Below are 26,487 nucleotides of genomic sequence, written 5' to 3' on the forward strand. Positions count from 1 at the left end.
CTGTCCCAAATACTAGAAATCTTTTTTTTTTTTTTTTTTTTTTTTTTTTTTAATCCTGAAAACGTTTAATGTGACAGCCCAATTGTATAAACAAATTGTTCAATGTTCTCTTGAAAACTTTTTAACAAACAAAGCCTGATTTATACATGGATTCTGTGTTTAGAACCCGATTGAAGGATTTGGCATCTTCGGTTGTAAACATCGTTTTTCAACTGTTTGCATTAATTCCTGGTTCTGTTAGCCCCATAGAGATTATGATACTAGGAAGCGTTGACTCAGTAACAGCTACAATGAGTTACAAAATGGACTTTCTATCATATATATGGTCTAACATGAAGTGAAAAACCAAAAATGCATTGAAGAAGGCTAATAAAACTGAAATAGTACTATAAACTGCTACAATATACGAGCCTCCCTTCTCTAAATGAACGCACTACTTCAATGGTTGCCTTTCCACATTCGAGTCAAAATTCCATCAATTTTTTATGAAACAATTCTAGTTTGTGTCTAGGTTTAGGTTACGTTTAGATGTAAAGCTGAGTTAAGATGAATTGAATTCTTTATGAATTGTAATAAGTTAGATGAAATGAATTTTGTAAAGTCAACCTAAGATGAGTTTAGATACGTTTGAATGTTAAAATGAATTTAGATATTTTTATGAAATATTGAAAAAAATTATGAATCTCGCGTATAAAAAAATATGAGTTGAAAAAGATTGTAAGTTTCACGTGTAAAGAGATCTTGAGTTGAGTGATATTTAGTAATTTGAGAGTTATGTGTTTAGATGTCGGGCTATGCTTAAATTTGAACTAGATGAGTTGAGATGAGTCCATATTCCAAATAAAGCTTAGTCTTAGAAAACAGAAAAGTCAGAAAGAGGAGGAGAGAGAAAAATAATATGATAACTAGTCTCCCTGTTGTGAAGGGTATATATTCAAAAATGATGGAAGATAACCCAGACGTTATAGCTGTTCATCTTACAACCTTGTGTAACAAAAAAAAAAAGAAGGTGGAATTACAAGGAATCCTAGGTTTAAGCACACTGTTTCAAGATCACCAATAAAGACAACCCTGCGACTATCTCAGTCAAATATTCTTACTCCCCCATTCATCTAAAATTAGTTCTCTGGCTCACATCAAAAATACAATGACATGAAGGTTCCTTTTCAAAAGAAATAATCGCAAGAAGAACAAAAAAGCAATATATGTTTTGTAAAACTAATGATCGTATTTTCTCTTTCTTATTAATTTCTGACTGATATTTTCCTTTTCAATCAAGCATTTGGATATTTGAGATAGATGTCGCATCAAACCTGCAGTCTGTCAAGGAAAGGGAGCAATATGTTGGGAACTATCTCCAAGAACTCAAATCCAGATGATCTAGTGCTACTTCATAACAATACCAAGCTCTCCTTAAAATTGCAGATTTGCAGATAACTATCACAGGTTCATGGATGACATCTTTATGCTTTCACTGTCTTGGTGAAGCTTGAATTAGGAAGCAGCAATACAGAACCAGAAAGGTAGAGGACGAGGTTAAAGCCTAACAGTCAAAAGCTAGTTCAAGGAGCACAGAACAGAAGGGAGAAACTAGAGAGTTCCTCCAGACCATGTAACGACAAGCTGATTGAGGGTGGCCGCATATTTGAAACTATGGAGATTGATTTCTGCAAGCATAATAATTAATACAGTTTTAAGTTATTACAATGAATCAAGGAATCAAGATCAATACAATATACTAAAATAAAGAAAGGAGAAATAAAACAGAAATTTATAAAAGATAACAGCTAGGTCCATGGTTGCAAGATATGAAGCTACTTCAGTGGCACTTACGAAACTGTAATGAAAACTTGGATAAAAGCTATAATATTAGATGTGGATAGGCACCAATGCCCAGGTCATGACAGAGTAATAAAACTAAAGATAATGGTATTAACATGATGATGAATTTTATGCTATTCTCCCAAGTTTAAACCCAACACCAAGAGATCACTTCAACTGTTCAATTGCGAATCATCTTCAACAAGATAAAAGATGTAATGGTAAATATAGCCATGTCATACTCCAGAAAAGAAATGAAGTTAACACTTCATGCAAACCCATAGGTGATATATATAACTGTTAAGTAATTAATTTCTCCCAACCCATTTAGGCATTCAGGACAAATGGTGATTGAACATTGTATTTTAGTGATCCTAAGCTAGAACACTGACCCCACTCTTTACTTTCATTTCAACCACGTGTTAGATTTACTTTTAAGAAGGTCTATAGCCCATATATTCAAGTGTGTTAAAAAAACATCCATTCGATAATTATCTTCACCACTTGTCATAAACTTGAGCTTTTAGGATAGATGGTGATTTAAATTATGCATTACATAAAGATATGCAAATGTCAATCAACAGATTTAATAAGCTGTTAGCCACTCAAAAAAGAAGTCCACTATAATACAAATACCATACAAATAAACCGATATGTCATATGCTTCAGTTGCTTGTTTTTAAGATCATCTTATAAGCTAAAATTGGCAAAAGAAACTCAAAGACACATCAATTAAATCCACATGACTAGTTTAGCTATTTGTCAAAAATTTTACCCGAAATGATCTAAAAGAAGTGCAGATTTACTGATCCAAAAAAATTGTAAATCATATATTCATCATACAAAGTCCTTTATACTTCAGTTATTTTCCATCAACACATGGTTTCCTGTCCCACATTTTAAAAATCTTTTTGCAGATATCGTAAGTTTAAATAACTTTCAAACTAGAAGGAAGGGACATTTTTTCAGCAAAAGGGACATTGCAACAGCTGTATTTTGCGTGCATTTTAACAGGATGGACAGACATGTCACCCTAAGACACTGTAAGCAACCAAGTACTATTGTAATTAGTACTAGCAAAGAGCAACAAACAGAACCAGAAAAACAAAAGGACAGAGATGGGAGCAAAACTTATAATTATTTGTACAATATGTTCTACGCATGAATGATATAATGCTCGCTCTTACCTTCCTAACCTGAGAAGATATCATCTAATACTAATGGCCAATACAGTTTTAGCATTGTCAAACAAAATGTACTATTATGATAAGAATATGCAAATCCATATTTATTATAGATATACAAGATAAACACAAAATATGCAAGTGTTTGTGTACCCATGGAGAATTAACAGCACAATCTTCAGGCAAATATTTGAGGAAAAGTTAATCATATTAGTGAAATCACAAATTCACAATACTAGTATGAAACTTGAATAGGAGAGTTACAGTTACAATTAACCGAGTGTTGACTGGCCTGCCCAGGTTCAGTTAGACTTAACTCCATATCATGAGTTGCTGCCCAACCAGGTTCATATGCTTCGAGGAAACCAATCTTTGCCTTATTAGGTAGATCATGGGGATGAACAAATGGTACTCCAGGTGGCCACCCAATTTCCATTCTTATGTTGGCACATGGGCTTTCTAGTGTGTGAACATGATTCTCACATTCCTTCAGGTTACAAAACCTCAGCTTGATGCCCTTCTTATCTGCAATGTCCTGAACCCTCTCCTTCAGAACCCTCTGAGCCTCGAGCCGTAATCTTTTGGAAGGTGGCAACGGTTTACTTCTTGGATCATTTTTCCTCCTCCTCGTCAAGGGCTTCATAGACCCTGTACCACCATTTCATCGACCCAAGGACCTGCTGTTAAAAACTTTTTACTAAGGACTACTTGACAGAATATGACATAATTTAATACTGTGATGGTGAGATTGAAGACAGAGCAAAAGATATCACTAGAAGTGATATCGTCTCTTCTAGTGAAAGAAAATGACTTTTAGTGTTCAACAAACAATCCTACATATGATCAAATCCCCCTCTTTTCATGAAAAAATGACATTGCATTTAACACATTAATTCCAGACTGCCGCAATTAATTTATTTTTTTGAAGTATGACACAGTAAGCTATTTGTCACTCAGAAGCCCATCAGCATTGCATCCATTTCTTTTAGATAAGTAAACGATTGTATTAATAAGAATAGGCATAACCCAAGTACACAAAATGTTATGCAAGAGGTAACACCTAGTTAGGAAGAAGAAATTGAAACAAGAAATTCATGAAAATCAAGGCCACTAAAATCTACAGTTGTGGCCCACAGAAATAGAGTGCTGACAAAAAGCATTCTAAGTTCTTCTAATGAGTGATCCTTGTCTTCAAACGTCAGTCATTTCACACCTTCCATAGGCACCACAGGATACAGATAGGAACCATTTTCCACACGCTTATGATTTGTGGAATACATCCTAAATTTTTCCAGCTGGCCAAAAGCTCAACCACCATGGCGGGCAAAACCCAAGCTAGCTCTAACCTGCTGAACAGTTCATCCAATAACGCTCTAGCAACCTCACAGTGAAGTAGAAGATGATCCAATCTCACCACTTTTCTTGCAGATACAGCCCAATCCACTATGATAATCTTACATTTCCGTAAGTTTTCCATCGTCAAAATCTTACCCAAAAAATGCTGCTTTGGGAGGCACCTTATTTTGCCAAACCCTTCTCCATGGAAATTGATTGTTTTGCTATTATGTGAGAGACTTACAAAAAAAAAAAACACGAACCAAGAATATACCTTTACCTGTGGGTACCCACCACAACATGTTAGCTCCTTGAGTTCTCGATTTCATGGAGTATAGAAGACTAAAGAAATCCTCAAAGCTGCCAACTTCCCAATCTTGGGTCGCACTAGTAAAATTCACGTTCCATTGGACTAGGTCACCAGATATTTCCATACAAGCAGCCACTAAAGCTTCTTTCTCACATGCAATCTTGAAAAATAAAGGGAATGAGTCCTTAAGGGCGTTATTTCCACACCACAAATCGCTCCAAAATTTTATTCTAGCACCATCTCCCAACACCAATCTAGTGTGACGAGCAAAAACCCTCCACCCTCGTCTAATGTGCTTCCATATTCCCACTCCATATACCCCATGTACCTCCCTAGTGCTCCAACCCCCCTCCCCCCCCCCCCCTCCCCCCCCCCCCCCCCCCAAAAAAAAAAAAAAAAAAAACCTCCATATTTGAAGTCAATCACCGATTTCCATAAGGCTTCCAGTTCCGTATTATATCGCCACAACCATTTCCCAAGTAAAGCTTGATTGAAAATCCTCATATTTCTAATTCACAACCCACCAAAAGAGATTGGGGAGCATTCCTTATCCCACTTGACCAGATGAAGTTTGTAGTCATCTCCAAAACCACTCCTAAGGAAATCACGATGAAGTTTCTCGATACGGGTCACCACACTTGCTAGAATTGGGAATACAGATAAGAAATATGTTGGTAAATTAGACAAAGTGCATTTTGATTAAGGTGATCCTACCACCTTTCGACAAGTACAATCTCTTCCAACTTGCCAATCTGCGTTCAATCTTCTCAATCACTGTATCCCAAATCGATTTAGCCCTTGAGGCTGCCCCTAAGGAAAGACCACAATAATTCATGGGAAGAGAGAAGACCATACATCCAAGAGTATTAACCAATTGCCGGATGTTGCGAACATTACCAATTCTGATTTTTAGAAATTCACTTTTAAAGATGCCGCTTCAAAACGTAATAGAATTGTTGTTTTGTTCTAGCTCACAAAATATCAGTGTCTCGTCTACAGACAAGTGAGAAATGTTAAGAGAACCCCTATTGGAATCACCAATCGAGAATCCAGCCATAAAACCATTGTTAACCAAGGCTGAAACCATTCTGCTAAGCGCCTCCATAACAATGACAAAAAGTAGTGGGGACAAAGAATCCCCTTGTCTTATACCTCAAGAACTGTTAAGTAAACCAACTAGATTGCCATTCACTAGATTGAGAACTTCACCGGTAAAATGCATCACTTGATCCACGAGAACCATCTCTCCCCAAATCCACACCTCCCAAACAAGTAAAGTACGAAGTTCCAATTAAAATGATCATAGGCTTTCTCCAAATCCAACTTGCTTAGGGTCCCCAGATTGCCAAATTTTAGGCTTCCATCTAGGCATTCATTGGCGATGAGAACTAAGTCTAGAATTTGCCTACCCCTTACAAATGCATTTTGGGGTTTTGTAATGATCCTCCCCTATGCGATTTGCAAGCACCGTGGAGATGATCTTATACACCACATTCACAAGACTAATGGGCCAATAATCTTTCACCTCCAATGCCCCAATCTTCTGGGGAATAAGTACGATAAAAGTGGCATTAAGGTTTTTCTCAAATTTCCCAACCAAAAAGAATTCCTAAAACACCATTAAATCCTCTTTCACTACATCCCAACATGATTGAAAGAATCCCACATCAAAACAGTCTAGACCAGGTGCTTAGTCTTTGACCATTCTCCTCACCACACCGTGAACCTCTATCTCCTCAAAGGGCCTCTCCAACCAAGAAACATTCTGCAGGTCAAAGGCTAGTCCATCAAGCTTTGGCCGCCACCCCACATATTCAATAAGCAAGTGTTCAAATAATTCAACCATGCTCTCAAATCACAAGAGCCTTCGTACAATCCACAACATCTACATTCTCAATGGTATTGGTTCTACTATGAAAGTTGGCCACTCTATGAAAGAACTTTATACTTCGGTCTCCTTCTTTCAACCGCAATGCTCTTGATTTTTGACACCAAGAGATATCGTCCAATAAAATAATCATCTCTAATTATGAAGCTAACTTAGACTACTAAGATAGTTCTTCCAAGGAAAGAACCCGACCCTCTTGTATCCTCTCTACCTCCTGTAGCTCCTCCAACAAGGACTTCTTATGGTCACCTACATCACCAAAGGATTGAGCATTCCACAACTTTAAATCTCTTTTTAAAGCTTTCAATTTACTTGCAAAAATAAGCTAGGAATGACATGAATCTGATATGAAGACCACCATTGCCCAAACCTTCAGTTTTCAGCCACATATATTCGAATTTAAAATAATGACGCCCTCCTTGAATACCACCAAAATCCAGCAAGAGAGTAGAATGATCAGAACAAAGGTGAGGCAGCCTCTTTTGACAAAGGTCCAGATAATGAATTTCCCACACCGATGAGACTAAAAATTTGTCCAATATAGACCACATATGAGCATTGGACCACATATATGCTCCTCCCATGAGAGGGATATCCACCAAACCCACGTCAAAGATACACTTCGAGAATTCTATCATTGCTGGACACAGCCTACTTTCTCCTTAACATTCACTTTGGAACCTTATAAAATTAAAGTCACCACCTATGCACCATGGTAAATCCCACTAGCTATGTACCCCAGCAATTTCTTCCCATAAAAGTGTTCTATTCCTGTCCAAATTTGGCCCGTAAATACCAGCAAAAGCCCACAAAAAATTGTCTTCCACACTCTTAAAGGAACATGCCACTGTATACTCCCCAATTAATTCCTCCATTTTCTCCACCACCCTTCTATCCCACATCACTATGACACCTCCTGAAGCCCCATTGGAAGCAAGATAAGCTGAATCCACATATGTGCAGCTCCATAAACTTCGAACGATTCTCCTTGGAATAAATTTCAACTTAGTTTCCTATAGCACACGATGTCTGCCTTCCACTCATGAAGCAAATTTTTTATCCAAAGGCATCTACTGGCCTCGTTAAGCCCTCAAACATTCCAAGAAACAAATTTAGGCTTCATAAAGATGGTGCTAGCCCCCTCCCTTTGGATCTTTCTCTACTTGAGCTGCCCTCATAGTTGAGAGAACATGATAACCTCTTTAGCTCCCTTTGCTTTTTAGAACCTGAGTTCTTTAACTAAACATGTCCAACCCAATGGTTGTAAGCAAAGCCATGTATTGTTCCTCAAAACCCTCACATTCAATTCCCAAACAATCTTGGATTTCCTTTACCTTATGTAACACCCAATCAGAGACAGTAGACTGACCTGGCAGCAGACAGTTTAGGGGAATGGGCTCCCCAACCATGTAGATCTTGTCCTTGGGTGTCCACTATGACTACATCAGCATCCCCATCTCTTCCTCAGCACTGGTAAGCCTACCATCCCACTCAGAGGAGTCAAGAGTAGGAACTAACATCCGTGATGGCCCTAGATCCTCTCCCTCGTCACTCCTAGCCTCTGAAAATAACACATGGGCTACATCCAGAGGTTAAAAACCCGTCGCTAGAGAGCACTTGAAGCTTGAGAGAGGGCTCTCCCCTGCTGTCCGTCAGCTTTGTTTGTTCTGGTTGGGCATGAGATCCGACACTCATAGGTGTGGCAACAATGGGAAATGTTTATGGTTCTGTCGGGGTCGACACTACCGCCGTCAACTCCACCAGCTGGGCCACCGTCAAAGGTTTCTTAGTCGGGAGCAAGGCTAACAGGATCTTTTTCGGCAAGATTGCCTGTCTCCCACTGATGGAAGGCCCAACCTAGCCCGCTCTCTAATTCTCCGCACGGGTTGGGCTCCTACATTTGCTTTGCCTTTATTTTTCCCCACAGGCTGAGGCCCAAGGAGCGGCCCATGTCCTTTCCACTTACTGTCAACTTCGCATCCACATGATTAAGGCCCACAGTTTCCTCTATGTCCCACGGGTTGAATCCTAGACGATCAGCCCATGTCCTTTCCACTTGCTTTTAGCCTATTAATCTTATCAGGTCCGATACTCTTATTGACTGTGTAGCCCATGCCCACATCATCTTCTTCCTCAATGCACCATATCAACGTGTCAGCTTTCTCCTGCAACGCCGCCAGTTGTGATTTCATTTCTTTCAGAGTACTATTCACGCCACCTTCTACTAGACTGACAAAGCATCTGCCACTACCACCTTTCCACTATGCACGTACTGTACCAATGGTTTGAGGAGCCATTTCAATATCTTGGCCATTATTACGTCACATAATGGCTCTACGTTGAGCTGTCCCACCGCCGATAGCTCCACCCTTCTACTATTCTCTGGACTACACCAATGACATCGTCTGCACCAATGCCTCCATGTACGATTGATTTTGCATTTCAATCCCCACCACCGGCAGCCTCTATGATACCCCACCTCTATTGCGGTTCATGACTTCCTCCTCTGATATGGCCTCCCTTAGCACAATTATCATCCTCCTTCATCCCTTCCCCTCCATTTCTTCCAGTATGAAGATAAAGTTCTATCTTCCACCCCCACCATATTCCACTAGCGCCATGAATCGACTGCGGGCATTTGAGCACCTCTGCACTATGAAACTTCTAGCACCTTCCCTTGACATAGTGTAGAAGTCCTTCGTCCCACCCCTACAACAATCCTCCAATGTTCTGACAAACCAATGCACCGATACCATCCCAAGTCTCATCTCCTTCAGTACCTTCCAATTTCTCTTTGTTATGAGCAAGGAGCCACCATCCTTCATAAAAAATAAAAATAATAATAAAAAAAAAACTTTCGATTCTGTAACTAGTTGTTTCAAGAACCCCATGATCACTCTAACTCACCTACAACTCTCTGTTCAGCCATAAAACTCACCGTTAAACCCCACAGATCTCATCAGACTTTTGGTTGTATAAAGAGAAAGTTTTGGTTGTAACCCATCACATTTTTGGTTGCATCCATTATAACCCATAAAGCTCATAACCTACCCATCAATAAATTTAGGAAGGTCAAACTCATAGTAATATAAGCTTAAGTCATTTAGACATCAATAACTCAATCACACCTCTAGATATGGTGCAATTTCTTGCTCCTAGATATTTCGAAACAAAACCTACATTAGCATAAAAAAATTGAAACAAAAATTCACCTAACAAAAATTTTCTGTCAACTATCTTGGTGCATCGACGCTGCTCTTGAAAAAGGTATGCAAATTAAACTCCTGTGGTTAAACAACGGAAAACTAGATATCCTTAGAACGCTGCCTACCATCTTGGGCTGGAGGGAAATTAAAACAGTGGATATTCTGCCTGTGGAAAAGCTGATCAGTTGGATAGGATCTCTGCATGAAGTCATCTACAGGTACTGGAAGCTGGAACTGAGCTTCAACCCCATGACCAGCTGCTCTCATCTCTGAACAACTGAGACTGGTCATTGATTTAGGCATTAGTTTAAAAGATATAGAACATCTTCCATGCATGCTACCCTGCATACTATTGACCTCTGCTCTATGTAACGCAGGGTTGATATAGCCTGCCGTTGCCTGATAAAGTGCAAGTCCAGGATAAACAATGGCTTCTTGGGGACCAAGATCTCCATCCACTAGAATCCACCTGCCTTGGAAATCTCTTATGTGTAATCCTGCCCGATCTGACTTAACAAGAGATATCATGCTTTTATCAGCTTGGTGTTCATGGTCCGGATACATAACTAACTGTCCACCCTCTGGAGTTGCTAAATCATGTTGTGCTCCCTGAAACGACGGCCTCGCATGACAGCAAACAGATAATACTGAAGATGAAATTTCCCGATGTCTCAATGGAACATTATCTAGAATTTCAATAAATGGAGAGCTGCGCAAGGTCAAATAGAAGCTGATAGCGTCCAGTATAACCCGAGCTGCCTTTCCAAGCAGGCCAAATATATCCGGTAAACCAGCTGGAGGAAATTCCATTGCATTGTTTGGCTCATTAGGAGTCAGGCCTGGCCTGTAATCATAAGATTCTTGCCACATTTGAGGATCAGCATAGTATCCAGATGTCTTGCACCACTCACGAGAATCATTGGTATGTATCATGTCTGCAGCTGGGTATGAGGCTCTTTGGTGAAAGTATAGGCGGGCAGAATCCAACCCAGATCTTAAAAGAGCCCCATCACTGGCTGGGAATTGAATGATGGCAGCAGAGTATTGAGCTAGGGACTGAGACAAAGTCGAGACTGATAATTTGTAAGAATCAGAAGGAAGTCCTTCAGAGGGAACTAGATCAGTGAGCTTCACACGACCCAAAGATGGCAGGCCACTGCCTGCCATGAAATCCTTTCAATATGCCAGCTGCCTGAGTCTGAATGGTTCCTGTGCACACTTCAGAACAGATGAAAATTGGCATTGGTCACAGCAAAAGGTGCAATCATGATCTATCATGTCGAAAATCATAAATCATTCACTTAGCCTGATGCAGAATATTATAGTAAAAAGTTGATGGTCCACTCAACCAAAAGAATAAATAGTAGTATACAAGCAAACTTAAGGATAAAAATAGGAAATATGCTGGGTTGATGACTGGATACACAATCAAACAAGTCAAACCACCTGGAAATTGAAAATAGTACTGAACAGCATAGCATCAAAATTTCGTCAGTGATTCTCAGTTTTTGTGGTGGACAGACAATGACTTGTACAATAATCTTGTATTTATCTCCTAATTTTCCAAAATCTTAGAGACAACATTCATGTCTTCCTGTCATTACCAGGTAAAACAAATGATGTCTTCTTTCTAGCCAAATTTTGGATTTTCTTTTCAGAGGTGTGATATAAAAACCAACTGTGCAGAAAAATAACTTTTCTGGAACTGTTTTTGCAACCAATGCATCCAAACAGGATGCCCAAATTTTTGTTTTCTTTCTCAAAATTTTAAGAACAAGTGGGAAAAAAATGAAACAAAAGCCAAAAACGAGATACATTCCCAAAAAAGCCCATTAATTTCAGTACTAAAACTAACAATGTATACCCTTGATCCACCAAATTCCAAATTTCCAGATATTGAATCCAAGCGATGGCATGAATAACATCTATGAACAGATATTTATTTCCCTGCACGTGTAATCAAAGTTCCCAAGGCTAAAAAAATCCACCAAGGCTCCATTGAGAAATACATTGACAATCCATGCCAAGAACTTTAACCCTTCATCCCCAACAGAATGGATAACTCAACTTACTTCCCAACAAATATTAATCCAATGGCTCAAATCTTTGTAGTAATTATCGATAGCTTGGTATCAGTTCCCAAATTTCTTATTTTCAGTTTCAAAACCCATGTTAATTATGCCAAACCAAGGACAATACGCTTTCACCCTTGCATAACTAAAATAAACAGCTTAAAAATGCTTCCATTTTTCATGCGCCATTCTCAAAGAGTTCTATAGAAAAATATATAAATAATCAACTAAAAACGCATAGATAAGCAACCTAGATTAGAAACTAGCTCTAAAAGGAAAAAGACTTACCCATTCATTAAACCTCTCCAAATCTCGAAGCCAAAAAGTAAGTTGAAATGATAAAAGAAAAACAGAAAAAATAAAAGAAACAAGTACGCAGGAACATAATTCGGAAATCACCACCCTGTACTTCCCATGTATGACAAATTACATTCACAAATCGACCATTGTCAGGCTCCGCAAAACACGTAACACATATCTATACAAATGGATGGAAATATCGGGGAGAGAAATTGAGAAACTGACCAGAATTAGGGTTTAGTATTGAGTTGGAAGTGAAACAGCTTATCTGCTGGACGGCAAAAACATGGATGCGACAGAATTTCAATTTCGAATCCTCATCCTCTCCCCTCGGTTTCCTCTCCGCTACTGTCGCCTGCCACGTCGGCCTAATGTTAGAAAGAGTTCCACGAAGCAGCTTTTCCCCATCCGCAGCGGAAGATGAATACTGATTTCCATGCATCAACCTTTATGAAACTATCATCATCACGAATAATCTTCCTCTTATAATGTTTAATAGGGAAAAAAAAATGCACTTTGACTAACAATATAGGAATCATTATTTTTTTTATTCTTTTTTTTTTTTTGTATGAATAGAAAATTATTTTTATAACTGATTTTTTAATTTTTAAAAAAAAAATCAAAAATTGGAAAAAATTTTAAAAGGAAAAAATCATTCTACCTTTTAACTTATTATTTCACATTTTACAAAATTTAGAAGCTCAACAAAAGTTTAAAATAACTTATGAGAATATTGGTATTAGACTAGTCAAATATCAGTGAAATCTAAAATATATCTAAATTTTGTATAAATGATCTGCATTAAACTAGCTAAAAACATTTAGCTTAGACTTTGAGTTACAGTAACTCTAATTGAATTTTCAAAGTTAGAGAGTCACCGTTCACCTATCAAACCTATATTTTATTCATAAATAATCAACAAGGTTTTATTAAATTCTTTTTAAAAACTTTCATTAGGAAATAAGGCTATAGTATGTTTAGATTTTCCAAGAAATATTTTTTGTAAATAAGGTTATATTATGTTGGATAATTAGATTGATACAAAAAATAGTTGGGAAACAGTAATTTTAAGTAAAAATTAAATTATTAATTAATATATGGAGTGTATTTGTAAAATATAAAAAATTATTAAAAATTATTTTTAAAATATATAATAATATATTATTATTTTGATTTTGGGATGGATAGTCCAATGTGGATTAATATCTTTAATAGCTTTGACTTTAGCCAAAATCTCAACTTTTAGTCAAATTTACGAAAGGTTAAGGATTTTAATTTTAGCATTCAACTCCTTGAGTGTTTACAATTGTTTTAAATTAACTCACTTCATCAATATTCCATCAAATTCACTAGCCGCAAGTTTGCCATGTGGTAACCAAAAAGAAGTATTTTTCAGTTTAGTAATATTTTATTTTTAATGCATTTTTCTTAATTTTTTTTATTGTTGACATTTTTAGAAAGTTCATATTTTTCAAATTATATCATACTTTTATTTTATTTTTTTGAATGATTTGGCCAACGTGGCATTCATGTGCCATGTGTCTCATTTTGATCTATTGCCACGTCGCACTAATGTTTACTAGGAACTTTGTCACATGTCCAACCCTAATTTCAATAATTTCATCTTCATCTCATCTTGCTTTATATTTTTAGACTTTTAACTATTTTATATATTTATATAATGTTTGTATTTTTTATTTTAATTTTTTTTTCAAATTCTATTGTCTCATTTGCGAAACCCTAGTCCCAAATTCTCGATGATCTAATATTGATATGAATGCCTACAACTAGAAGCTTATGATCTCGTCTTGATTTATACTTGTAGTTTTATGTTTTTAACTTTTTTACATATCTATATATTGTTTGTAATTCTAATTTATTTTTCTATTTTTTTTCAGTTTTGATAATCTCCGGTCCCACTTGCCCACCGCCGCCAAATTCCAATTTCAAAGTCAATGTCAAATGATCTCATCTTGCTGCAATTTGTTATTTTTTTAAACATTTTTATTCATTTAAATTATTTGACAAATTGTACTAGGTTAGAATTATTAGTTACAACTTAAAAGTTACTATCTTACTAATTACTAGTTAGAACTTAAAATTTTATGTTCTTTGCTTTAACAAGTTTTGTTCCCTTTTTTGTAATATGTATAATATTATTTTCAATTTTGTTTTTACTTAGACAATTTAGAATGGCATTTGGGCCCATAAATGGCCTAGAACATGTTTCTAGGCCATTTATGGGTATAGAAATAGATTTTAAAATTATTTGAGTTGGATCTGAGGGGACTGGTCCGTCCCCCAGAACCATGACGGGAAACCCCACTTATGAGGTGGGGGGTCGGATTCTGGGGTGCACTCCTCGTCCAGGAGTGTGAGTAGCACCCCTATTTGTTGATAAATAAATTTGATGGAAGATGGTCAAAGAGTATTTTTTTAAAATTAAAATAATAAAAACGTTAATACAAATCAAGCATCAAGCAATCGTACTTGCTTAATAGCTTTTGGCACACAATGCCACCATATTACAATATCATCAACTCCTTTGCATTGTCGAGCCAAAGTATGAGCAGTTGAATTCGCCTCCTTATCTATTTGCTTAAATTCAAATTATGGAATTATAACTTTAACTAAATTTTGCAAATTATAATAAATTGAAAATTGAGAAAAATATTTGAAGAAAACATATTAAGTCACAACCAAACAACTCCAACAGAAGTGGCCAATCAAATCAGTTGTACTCCAAAGGCAAAGGGTTTCCTCAATCTAAACAATCTTCACGTAACCATCAGTCTTCTAAAGCTAATAACTCCAAGAATTGAAATAATAATGCCTCTTTTCAAATCTGTAGCAAGCATGAACATGATACCCTTCACTATTGGAGTCTTTTTAACCACTCGTATCAACCTCAAGCCTTCACTACACTTTCCTTGAACAATGGCACTTCCAATACAAATTGGACAACAAATACTGAAGCCACTGCACATAAGATAGATAGCCATTATAGGTATTTTAAATAATTTGAGACCATATGCAGGTAATGATCAAGTTCTTGTCAGTAATGGAGAAACCTTAAAAATTATTCACATTGGTGATGCAAGCTTATCCTTAGTGTCACCACCTAGATTTTTCTAGAGAGTTCCCTAACCTTCTAGAAGCCTCCAAGTCCTTTGTAATCTTGTAGAATTGTGTGGAGTGTTCTAGAAAGGGCTTTATAGACAATTCTAGAGTAGTGATCTAGAAAGTTCTTTACCCTTGGATTGGTGACAAGTGTCACAATCCTAACCATTCTTTGTACCAAGAGTTCCCTATAAATAGAGGGGCTCTCATTTGTATAAATCACCAAGCAATAGAGCTAACAAGTTCTCTAGAGCATCTCTCTTTATCTTCTCTCTCTAGCTTTGTTCTCTATTGTCTTGAATCCTTTAGAAGGCTTACTTAGGAGCTTTGTGGAGAGAAAGCCTCCTAAGGCCGCACAAGTCGAGTGAAGAAATTTTAAGTCCGTGACAGTTGGTATCAGAGCCGTCCAAGTTAGGATGGCGGATCCAAGTGAGATCACCATGGAGGTCCAGGAGACACGAAAGAGCAAGAGGTCGAAGGACTCAAGCTCGTCTATGGAGTCTCGTCTCGATGGCATCGAGAAGGCCATGGCCAAGATATTGGCCAAGATTGAGGAATGGGATCAGTCTCACAGGGAGGTGAGCACTCTTGACAACACTGTGACGAGGATGGAGGTGGCGGTAGCGGATGTCAGGGACCGACTTGACATCGTGGAGCAAGGTTTGGAGGAGCTAGGATTGGAGGGACAATCCGAATCGCTCAAGGAGTCCATTCTAAGCGTCGTCAACCCCACCATCGAGGCACAGCATGTTGAGAATGTTGCTTTCCAAGATCGGGTCTTGGGGGAACTAACAAAACTCCATGAGCAAATGGAGGAACACCGCGTCGATCTGGAGGAGACCAAGGCGGATTGGGTCATGTGCAAGCGGGCAGTGGCCAATGGGGGCGCCGTCGGAGCTGGAATGATGGCGACACCAAGGGTGGATACCCCCAAACCAAAGGAGTTTGATGGCAAGCGGGATGCCAAAGAACTTGACAACTACATGTGGCACATGAAGCGCTACTTCGAAGTTTTGAACATGCAAGATGAGCATGTCAAAGTACGTACTGCCTCTCTCTATCTTACTAATCTTGCTGGTACTTGGTGGCGTCGTAAGCATAGTGAGATAGAGAAGGGTACTTGCACTATTGATTCTTGGGAAGAGTTCAAGCGTGAACTCAAGAAGCAATTCTATCCTGAGAATGTGGCTATCTATGCGCGGAAGAGAATGAAGGAGTTGAAGCACACTTCTTCTATCCGCAACTATGTTGAGGAATTTTCTGCCCTCATGCTTCAAATTACAAATATGAGTGAAGAAGATCTCCTCTTCAACTTCACCGATGGTCTCAAGTCTTGGGTGGCTCAAGAACTCAAGCGTCGTGGAGTCAACGACATCTCCACCGCCCTGACCGTGGCAGAAACCTTAGAAGAATTTGAGTATCATAAGAGTGACAACTCTTCAAAGCCCAAGTCTTCAAAGGATAATCACACTAAGGGTGGGGGAGCGAAGGGGTTCAAGCCTCCACAGTATAAAGATCGAGGTGACAAGCCTTTAACATCAAAGGAGGGCAAGAAGGACTACTCTAAAGACAAGAAGCCAAAGGATGCTTGCTTCCTTTGTAACAGACCACATTGGGCTAGAGATTGTCCTAAGAGGAAGGCCCTCAACGCTATGTTGGAAGAGAAGGAAGTTCAAGAGAAGTCGCACCTGGGGTGTCTACAACTTCTCAACTCCCTCAAGGCAAGCACAAAGCCAACCACTAAGGATGGATCTTTGATGTTTGTAGAGGTATTCGTCAATGGGAAGAAGAGTCACGCCATGGTCGACTCAGGAGCTTCTCATAACTTCATTAAGAAGGAAGAGGCCACACGGCTAGGGATTCCTCTTAAGAAGGGTCAAGGATGGCTGAAGACCGTGAATTTTGAAGCCAAACCCCTTGATGGCATAGCTCACGGGGTGGAGCTACAACTTGGCACTTGGAGAGGCACGGTGGATTTCTCCGTCGCTCCTATGGATGACTTCAACATCGTGTTGGGGATGGAATTCTTGAGACAGTTCAATGTAGTGTCTCTTCCCCATTATAACTCGGTGTGCATCTTAGAAGGCGGTCCATGCATGATACCCACCGTGTCCAAACCAAACACCACCCAGCTTCTATCCGCCATGCAATTCAAGAAAGGATGGAAGAAAGGCGAGGTGTCTTACTTGGCTTCTATGGAGGAAGATGAAGTGAAGATTTCCTCCCCTCCACCCAAGGAAATCCAAAAGGTCCTCAGAGACTATGAGGATGTCATGCCGCCAGAGTTGTCCAAGCAACTACCACCTAGGAGAGAGGTGGATCATCAGATCGAGTTGGAACCCGGCGCCAAACCACCCGCCAAAGCACCTTATCGCATGTCACCTCCAGAGCTTGAAGAACTAAGGAGGCAACTTAAGGAGCTACTTGATGCCGGATTCATCCAACCCTCCAAGGCACCATATGGGGCACCCGTGTTGTTCCAAAAGAAACATGATGGGTCTTTGCGGCTGTGCATCGACTATCAGGCTCTGAATAAGGTAACCATAAAAAACAAGTACCATATTCCTTTAATTGCTGATTTGTTTGATCAATTGGGCCATGCGAAGTACTTCTCTAAACTTGATTTAAGATCGGGGTACTATCAAGTGAGGATTGCGGAAGGAGATGAAGCAAAAACAACTTGTGTAACTCGCTATGGGGCATACGAGTTCCTAGTGATGCCCTTTGGCCTCACAAATGCTCCAGCCACCTTCTGCACACTCATGAACAAGATCTTCCATCCCTATCTTGATCAATTTGTGGTAGTCTATTTGGATGATATCGTCATCTATAGTTCTACCCTTGAAGAACATGTGGAGCATTTAAGGGCTGTTTTCCGTGTCTTAAAGGAAAACCAACTCTATGTCAAGAAGGAAAAGTGCTCATTTGCACTAACTGAAGTCCATTTCCTTGGCCACAAAATCCAAGGTGGAAAACTCAGCATGGAAGAGGGGAAAATTGAAGCCATCAAGAAGTGGGATCCTCCCACTAAGGTTACCGAGCTTCGATCCTTCCTTGGGCTTGTCAACTACTATAGAAGATTTATAAAGGGATACTCTACAAGAGCATCCCCCCTCACCGACTTGCTCAAGAAGAACAAGACATGGGAGTGGTCATCAAGGTGTCAGGAAGCCTTTGATGATTTGAAAACAGCCATCACGGAGGAACCGGTCATGGCCCTACCAGATTGTACCAAGCCTTTTGAGGTAGAATCCGATGCATCAGACTTTGCCATAGGGGGAGTTCTCATGCAAGAGGGACATCCCATTGCATATGAGAGTCGCAAACTCAATGAGACTGAGAGGCGATACACTGTGCAAGAAAAGGAGATGACAGCTATCATTCACTGCCTCAGAGTTTGGCGACACTATTTGCTTGGCTCCCATTTTGTGGTCAAGACAGATAATATTGCCACTAGTTACTTCCAAAGTCAGAAGAAACTAAGCCCAAAGCAAGCTAGGTGGCAAGACTTCTTGGCAGAATTTGACTTTGTCTTGGAGTACAAACCCGGGAAGGCCAACCTTGTTGCTGATGCATTGAGTAGGAAGGGTGAACTTTCTGCTATCACTCAAGCTCAAGGGGAGCTACTTGACATGATCCGTGAAGGCATGGAGCATGATCCCTTAGCCAAGAACTTGGTAAACATGGCTAAGGAAGGGAAAACTAAAAGATTCTGGGTAGAGGACGGTCTTCTCTACACCGTAAGGCGGCGAATCTATGTTCCAAAGTGGAGAAATCTACGGAGGAACCTTATCAAGGAAAGCCATGATTCCTTGTGGGCCGGACATCCGGGCCAACGACGTACTCGAGCTTTGCTGGAAGCTTCATACTATTGGCCTCAATTGAGAGATGAGGTGGAACTCTTCGTGAAAACTTGTCTTGTGTGTCAACAAGATAAGGTGGAGAATCAAAGTCCTGCAGGATTACTAGAACCACTACCCATTCCTTCTCACCCATGGGAAAGTGTGAGCATGGATTTTATAGTGGCTCTACCTAAATCCGAGGGGTGCGGTACCCTCATTGTGGTAGTGGATCGATTCTCCAAGTATGCCACCTTCATCGCGGCTCCTAAGGATTGCTCAGCTGAAGAAACTGCAAGATTATTCTTCAAGCATGTGGTGCAGTATTGGGGCTTACCATGGAGCATCATTAGTGATCGGGACCCTCGCTTCACGGGAAAGTTCTGGTCAGGACTATTCAAGCTTATGGGGTCTGCCCTACATTTCTCTATCAGTTTTCACCCTCAGACAGATGGGCAAACTGAGAGGGTGAATGCCTTGTTAGAGTTATACTTGAGGCACTTTGTAAGTGCCAACCAATCCGATTGGGCTAAGTTATTGGATGTCGCTCAATTCTCCTATAATTTACAAAGGAGCGAATCCACAAACAAAAGCCCATTTGAGATTGTAATGGGACAGCAACCACTTACTCCCCAGTCATTAGAGACAAGCTACGCGGGGAATTGTCCAACAGCCTTCAAGGTTGCTAAGTCTTGGAACGAACAATTGGATGTGACCCGTTCCTACTTAGACAAAGCAACCAAGAAGATGAAGAAGTGGGCTGATCAGAAAATGAGGCACGCGGAATATCGTATAGGCGACTTGGTGTTAGTAAAGATCTTGTCGAGCCAACACAAGTTCACAAGAAAGCTACACAAAGGGCTTGTACGACGTTATGAGGGACCATTCCCAATCATCAAGAAAATAGGGAAGGTCTCCTACAAGCTAGACTTACCCTCCAAGTTCTGGTCAGGACTATTCAAGCTTATGGGGTCTGCCCTACATTTCTCTACCAGTTTTCACCCTCAGACAGATGGGCAAACTGAGAGGGTGAATGCCTTGTTAGAGTTATACTTGAGGCACTTTGTAAGTGCCAACCAATCCGATTGGGCTAAGTTATTGGATGTCGCTCAATTCTCCTATAATTTACAAAGGAGCGAATCCACAAACAAAAGCCCATTTGAGATTGTAATGGGACAGCAACCACTTACTCCCCAGTCATTAGAGACAAGTTACGCGGGGAATTGTCCAACAGCCTTCAAGGTTGCTAAGTCTTGGAACGAACAATTGGATGTGACCCGTTCCTACTTAGACAAAGCAACCAAGAAGATGAAGAAGTGGGCTGATCAGAAAATGAGGCACGCGGAATATCGTATAGGCGACTTGGTGTTAGTAAAGATCTTGTCAAGCCAACACAAGTTCACAAGAAAGCTACACAAAGGGCTTGTACGACGTTATGAGGGACCATTCCCAATCATCAAAAAGATAGGGAAGGTCTCCTACAAGCTAGACTTACCCTCCAAGTTCAAGCTTCATCCAGTCTTCCATGTCAGCTGCTTGAAGCCTTACCATGGTGATGAAGAGAAGCCAACACGAGGGGAGTCTAAGCGTGCACCCTTGGGCATAACTACCACTTTTGACAAAAAAGTAGAAGAAATCTTGGCGGACCGTGTCATCAGGCGAAAGAGTCATATGCCACGCCAAGAATACTTGATCAAATGGAAGGGATTGCCCGAAAGTGAGACAACTTGGGAACCAAAGGAGTCATTGTGGCAATTTGAAGATCACATCCGAAGGTTTCATGAAAATACCACGTCGAGGACGTCGCGAAGCTTGGTGGGGGAGAATGTCACCACCTAGATTTTTCTAGAGAGTTCCCTAACCTTCTAGAAGCCTCCAAGTCCTTTGTAATCTTGTAGAATTGTGTGGAGTGTTCTAGAAAGGGCTTTATAGACAATTCTAGAGTAGTGTTCTAGAAAGGGTTTTATAGACAATTCTAGAGTAGTGATCTAGAAAGTTCTTTACCCTTGGATTGGTGACAAGTGTCACAATCCTAACCATTCTTTGTACCGAGAGTTCCCTATAAATAGAGGGGCTCTCATTTGTATAAATCACCAAGCAATAGAGCTAACAAGTTCTCTAGAGCATCTCTCTCTAGCTTTGTTCTCTATTGTCTTGAGTCCTTTAGAAGGCTTACTTAGGAGCTTTGTGGAGAGAAAACCTCCTAAGGCCGCACGGGTCGAGTGAAGCAATTCTAAGTCCGTGACATTAGGCTCAAACTAACTTCCTCTTGAAAATGTTCTTCTTGTTCCTACCTTAGAACGAAACATACTATCTGTTGGCCAACTTATATCTAGTTCACCTGTCAATTGTGAGTTTGATCATATTGGTTTGAAAACTTTTGACAGGAAGATTGGGAAAGTTTGGATGCAAGGCATCAAAATAGGTAACCTCTTCATGCTTCCCACAACAATCCCTGAATCCCACTTTTCTACTAGATTTCGTGTAGCTCCTCTTAGCGTTTTTCACCAAAGGTTTGGTCAACCACATGCAACCACTGTGTCCTATTTAAGTAGTAATGGTTTCATTCAAGTTTTGAGCAATAATAAGGATTTACCCATTTGTGATTGCTATCAAAAGGGCAAGCAAAGTAGACTACCCCTTTGTAGTTCATTAAATAAATCAAATGATCTTTTTGAAAGGTTCATTGTGAACTTTGGGGCCCTGAACCCATCACTTTCGTTGATAAGTTCAAATACAATGCATGTATTGTTGATGATTTTAGCCAATATATATGGATTATTCCCTTACGCAACAAGTCTGAGTTTTTTCCATACTTTGTTTGATTTGCAAAATATGTCAAGAGACAATTTGAGAAAAAACTATGAAGTGCTTCCCTTACATTTGAAACATTAAGAAAAAAATATGTCGACAGATAGTTTGAGAGCATTAGGTTGGCTCAAAGTGCTTCCCTAACATCTGGGACATTAAGAAAACAAGTTTGATCTAAAGTCCTTGCCAATGTCTTCATGGGTAAAGATTCAAAAAATTATTTGTATTTCTCAACACAAAATTACATGTATATGGATTGTCTTATATACAAGTTTAAGCCTAAAGTTATAGACAATTGCAATAACTATAATAGTGCCAGCTTGCTGCATGTAAGGCAAATATCCTTGACTTGAGACAAAGTGTTTGATTTCAGATAAGCTTGATTGTCGGTCATCAATGGATGGTTTGATTTGCTCAGTTTGATTGTCAAGCTTGATTCGGTCATTGGATTTCTCGATAACATGCCCCCTAAAGCGTAATGAGGAGGTACGAACCATAAGCTTGATACAAAGCATATTGAATTTGGATGCCACCAAAGGTTTAGTGAGAATAATTGCAGGCTAGTCCTTACAGAAACAAATCGATCTTGAAGCTGACCACATGTAACATGTTCTTGAACAAAATAAAAATCAATTGCAACATGTTTGGTTCGAGATTGAAATATTGGATTAACGGAAATGTATATAGCTCTAATGTTGTCACACTACAAAGTCGGAGGTTAGTGAAGAAAAATACCAATTTTTTTGAGAAAATCGGGGAACCTAATAAATTCAGCAATTGTGTTGGGGAGAGCACGATATTCTGCTTCAGTAGTCTAACAAGCTACAATGTGTTGCTTGTGAGAACTCCAAGAGATGAGATTGCGGCCACAGACTAGTAGAGCAACGATTATCAGGATATCCTACCCAATTAGCATCAGAGTAGGCTTGCAATGTAAAGAAAGAAGTAGGAGCGAAAAGTAGCCCATTCTGCTCAGTGGCTTTGAGATAGTGGAGAATCCATTTGATAGCAGTCTAACGGTTAACAATAAGGTGATGCATGTATTGACAAACACAATTGACTACAAATGACAAGTTTGGTTGTGTTAATAAAAAATATTGAGGGGTGCTGACTATACTTTGATACAAGGTGGGATCATGAAACGGATCACTATCAAATAGTTGTAAAGAATGAGCTGAGGACATTGGAGTGGCAACGGACTTCGCATTTGACATGTTAGTCTGTTGGAGGAGATCCATAATGTAATTTTGTTGAGAGAGTAAAAGTCCATATGATTGAAAATTAGCCTCAATCCCTAAAAAATAATGAAGAGGGCCAATATCTTTAACTGGTAAGCCAACTCGTAGAATTTGTATCAATTCATCCATAACAGCAGAAAAAGGATCCGGTGAGTAAGATATCATAAACGTACATCAAGACAAAGAGCTGAACACTATTAGTGTGAAGAATGAAGAGTGAGAGATCTACTTTTGAAGCTGAAAAACTAATTTCAAGGTGCCGAGAGCTGAGTTTGGAAAACCAAGAGCGAGGTGCTTGTTTGAACCTGTAGGTCACCTTGTGAAGTTTGCAGACATGATTCGAGTATTGAGGATGAACAAACCCAAGTGGTTGAGTCATGTACACAACTTTAGTGAGATCTCCATGTAAAAAAGCTTTATGAACATCAAGCTATTTGACTGACCATTTCCAAGTAACAACAGTTGAGAGTAGAAGACGGATGGTTTGTGGCTTGATTACAGGGTTGAATGTCTCACTGTAGTCAATACCTGGTTTCTGGTGAAATCCTTTAGCAATGAGATGAGCCATATAACGCTCAATACTGCCGTCAACATTGCGTTTCATACCAAAAACCTACTTACAACCAATTGTATGCATATCAGAAGTTACAGGAACCAAAGACCAAGTATTTTTCTAAAGAAAGGCATCAAATTCTTCATTCATGGCACAATGCCATACTAGACTCTTGGAAGTTGTTGTGAAATGGGTAGGTTCAAGCTCAGAGATAGTGGAGATGAGAGCACGTACGAGATATGGAACTGTGTCGTCAATGTGAACCTTAGGGCGCCGAATGTTGTGTCTGTAGGTGGGTGTGCATGATGGGGACTGTCGGAGGAGGAGTAGGAGTTGTGGAACCAGAGCTTTAGAAGTTGTTGTTGCAGGTGGCATAGAGGCATCGACTATTGAATGGACAAAGGTTGAAGATGGGGCTTAATCAAGTTAGACCAAAATGGGACATGGTCCAGGAGCTGGTACCTACAAGAACAAAGGCAAAAAGCCAAGGCTATGAGCCACAGCTAGAGTTGAGACCATGTGATTTTTCTTATCCAAGAAGGGAAATGGGTTTCATAAAAAATTACATGTCGTGATATGTAGGTCCGTCTAGTTTTAAGGTCTAGGCATTTATAGCTTTTATGAGATGGGCTATAATCTATTAAGACACATAGGGTACGTAGACCAAAAATCAATTTTATGAGTACTGTATGGTCTTAAATTAGGCCAACAAGTAGATTCAAAGGTGTTCAAGAATTGATAGTCAAGTCTTTGATGGAAAAGACACTCTAAAGGGGATTGATTTTGAATCACTAGTGAATGGAGAATATTAACAAGATAACATGTAGTTTGGAGAGCATGACTCCAATATTGTTTTGGTACATGAGCATGAGCCAAGAGAGATAGGCCAATTTCAACAATATGCCGATATTTTCTTTCAATAGAACCATTTTGTTCGTCGGTGTGGGGGCAAGTTAAACGATGAATTATGCCTTGTGAGCATAAATAGGTGTTGAGACGCCTAAATTCTCCTCTCCAATCAGTCTAGATGGCTTTGATCTTACGGCCAAATTGTCGTTCAACAAGAAATTAGAATTGATAAAAGGTAGACTCAACATCAAATTTCTTAAATAAAGGATAAAAGCAAGTAAATTTACTAAAATCATCCAAAAAGGTTACATAGTAGCAATGTCCTTCAACAAAAGAGACATGTAAGGGTCTCTATACATCAAACAATATTGAATCTAAAAGTAAAAGAATGAGACTGAGACAAATGTAAAGGGTGATTTTGACTTTTTGCCTGTTGACAAGAGTTGCAAACAATGAGAGTCTTATTTTTTGTAACTGGAAGTTTATTGGAAAAAAGAATGCTTTTAACTAGACACATAGATGGATTACCAAACCGGTTGTGCCAAGTATCAAGGGAAGCACGTTCAGCCACAAAGGTAGCTGGAGGAGATGTTGTTGAAGATGGAGATTAGGCATAGAGGCCATTTTTATTTGGTCCTTAGAGTATAATTGTCCCCGTATTGAGATCCTTCACACAAAAAATGAGGTGAAATTCAAAAAAGACATTATTGTCTTGAGCAAATTTACGAAGGGAGACTAAGTTTTTCTCAATGAAGAGAAGATGCAAGAGTTGATTTAAGAGCAGAAATTTAGAAGGAGAATGAAATCTGGAAGCACCAATATGATGAATTGGCAAACCTGCACCATTACCAACACAAATTTGATTAGTACCAATGTATTCATCTGCATTTATAGTCAAATTATTCACATTTAAAGTGAGATGTTAGGTTGCAACTGTATCTGGATACCAACTAGGGCCTGCTTGGTTATGAGCCGTGGATATATGAGCTTGATGATTGTTGGTTGAGTTGGCTTGATAGGCAAAATCAAACCTGTGATAATATTTTAAGGCAGGATCAAGCTTATTGCAAACCTGACATACAAGTCACGGCCATTTGAGGTGCATGCTTGATTATATGTTTGACCATGTCCATGCCCCTTTCCTTGTGAACGGTAATTGTTGTGATTGTTGGAGAAAGAGTTGTTGGGTTGTTGAGAACAGCCTCGATGAGTGGAGTTTCAAGAGATTGCATTTGCCATTGAATTTGTGATATTAGAAGAAAGTTGAAGTTGTTGAAGTCAAATCTCATAGTGAAGGAGATGACTATAAACCTCTTGTATAGACATTGGATCAAGTCTTATAGTGAGAGAAGTTATCAGAGGATCATATTCTGACCCAAGGCCAGCCATGATGTAGACTTGTAGTTGATGAATTCACAATCTGAGAGAGGTTGCCGGATGGCAGCAAGTGTATCAGCATAAGTTTTCATTTTTTGAAAATATACAGAAATGGTTTGAGTTCCTTTCTTGAAGTAGGCGCAGATTTGTAATGTGTGCTTGAGAAGTAAGAGTGAACATGATCTCCAAAGCTTGCCAAACCTCTCTAGAGGTATGAAGCTCAATGAACTAAGCAAGAACATCATCCATCAAATATGAGATGATGACCGAAAGCAAGAGCTAGACTTGTTGTAGCAAGCACAAGTAGTCTGGATTCGAAATAGGTACAGAGGTGTTGCTATCTATTATCGTGGAAGGTGGTGGTTGTAAAGAACCATTGACATAACCAAAGAGGTGTTGACCTTTGAGATAGGGTGTCAATTGTGCTCTCCAAAGTAGATAATTCTCAAGGTTGAGCTTAACAGTAATAAGGTATGAAATGTTGGTAGGCGGAATAACAAAGGTGACAAACAATGAGGTAGAGGATGGGTTGGTGGTTGAGGATGAAGACACCATAGGTGCAAAAGAGGGGAAAAAAAAGGGAA

The 26,487-nt window shown here is 39.4% G+C and overlaps 1 protein-coding gene across 6 annotated transcripts; it reads right to left on the minus strand.

The window, feature by feature from the left end:
• Window positions 1-894: 894 nt before the first annotated feature.
• LOC122289591 lies at window positions 895-12,597 on the minus strand. 6 transcript variants are annotated; one of them, XM_043096736.1, is made up of 4 exons: window positions 12,342-12,597; window positions 9,870-10,953; window positions 3,298-3,653; window positions 895-1,667 (listed from the first exon to the last, which is right to left on the minus strand). In XM_043096736.1, the coding sequence occupies exons 2-4, from the start codon at window positions 10,909-10,911 to the stop codon at window positions 1,563-1,565; spliced, it is 1,503 nt and encodes a 500-aa protein (XP_042952670.1). In that variant the 5' UTR covers window positions 10,912-10,953; window positions 12,342-12,597; the 3' UTR covers window positions 895-1,562. The 6 variants fall into 6 exon arrangements, with proteins under 6 accessions (XP_042952670.1, XP_042952668.1, XP_042952674.1 ...); XM_043096734.1 differs by having other exon boundaries at window positions 9,870-10,962; window positions 12,342-12,596; XM_043096740.1 differs by having other exon boundaries at window positions 3,323-3,653; window positions 9,870-10,962; window positions 12,342-12,595.
• Window positions 12,598-26,487: the final 13,890 nt, after the last annotated feature.

This window comes from Carya illinoinensis, chromosome 12, assembly GCF_018687715.1.
Source record: "Carya illinoinensis cultivar Pawnee chromosome 12, C.illinoinensisPawnee_v1, whole genome shotgun sequence".
In the NCBI taxonomy this organism is placed as follows: domain Eukaryota; kingdom Viridiplantae; phylum Streptophyta; class Magnoliopsida; order Fagales; family Juglandaceae; genus Carya; species Carya illinoinensis.

Bases quoted from the DNA above. Each gene is read 5' to 3' on its own strand.
- LOC122289591 (XM_043096736.1), bottom strand. From the start codon at position 10,911: ATGGCAGGCAGTGGCCTGCCATCTTTGGGTCGTGTGAAGCTCACTGAT. The intron at 3,654-9,869 runs GTAGGCAGCGTT...ATGGTGGTACAG, and splicing joins TTTCCCTCCAGCCCAAGATG to GGTCTATGAAGCCCTTGACG. The intron at 1,668-3,297 runs GCCAGTCAACAC...TTATGCTTGCAG, and splicing joins GTCTAACTGAACCTGGGCAG to AAATCAATCTCCATAGTTTC.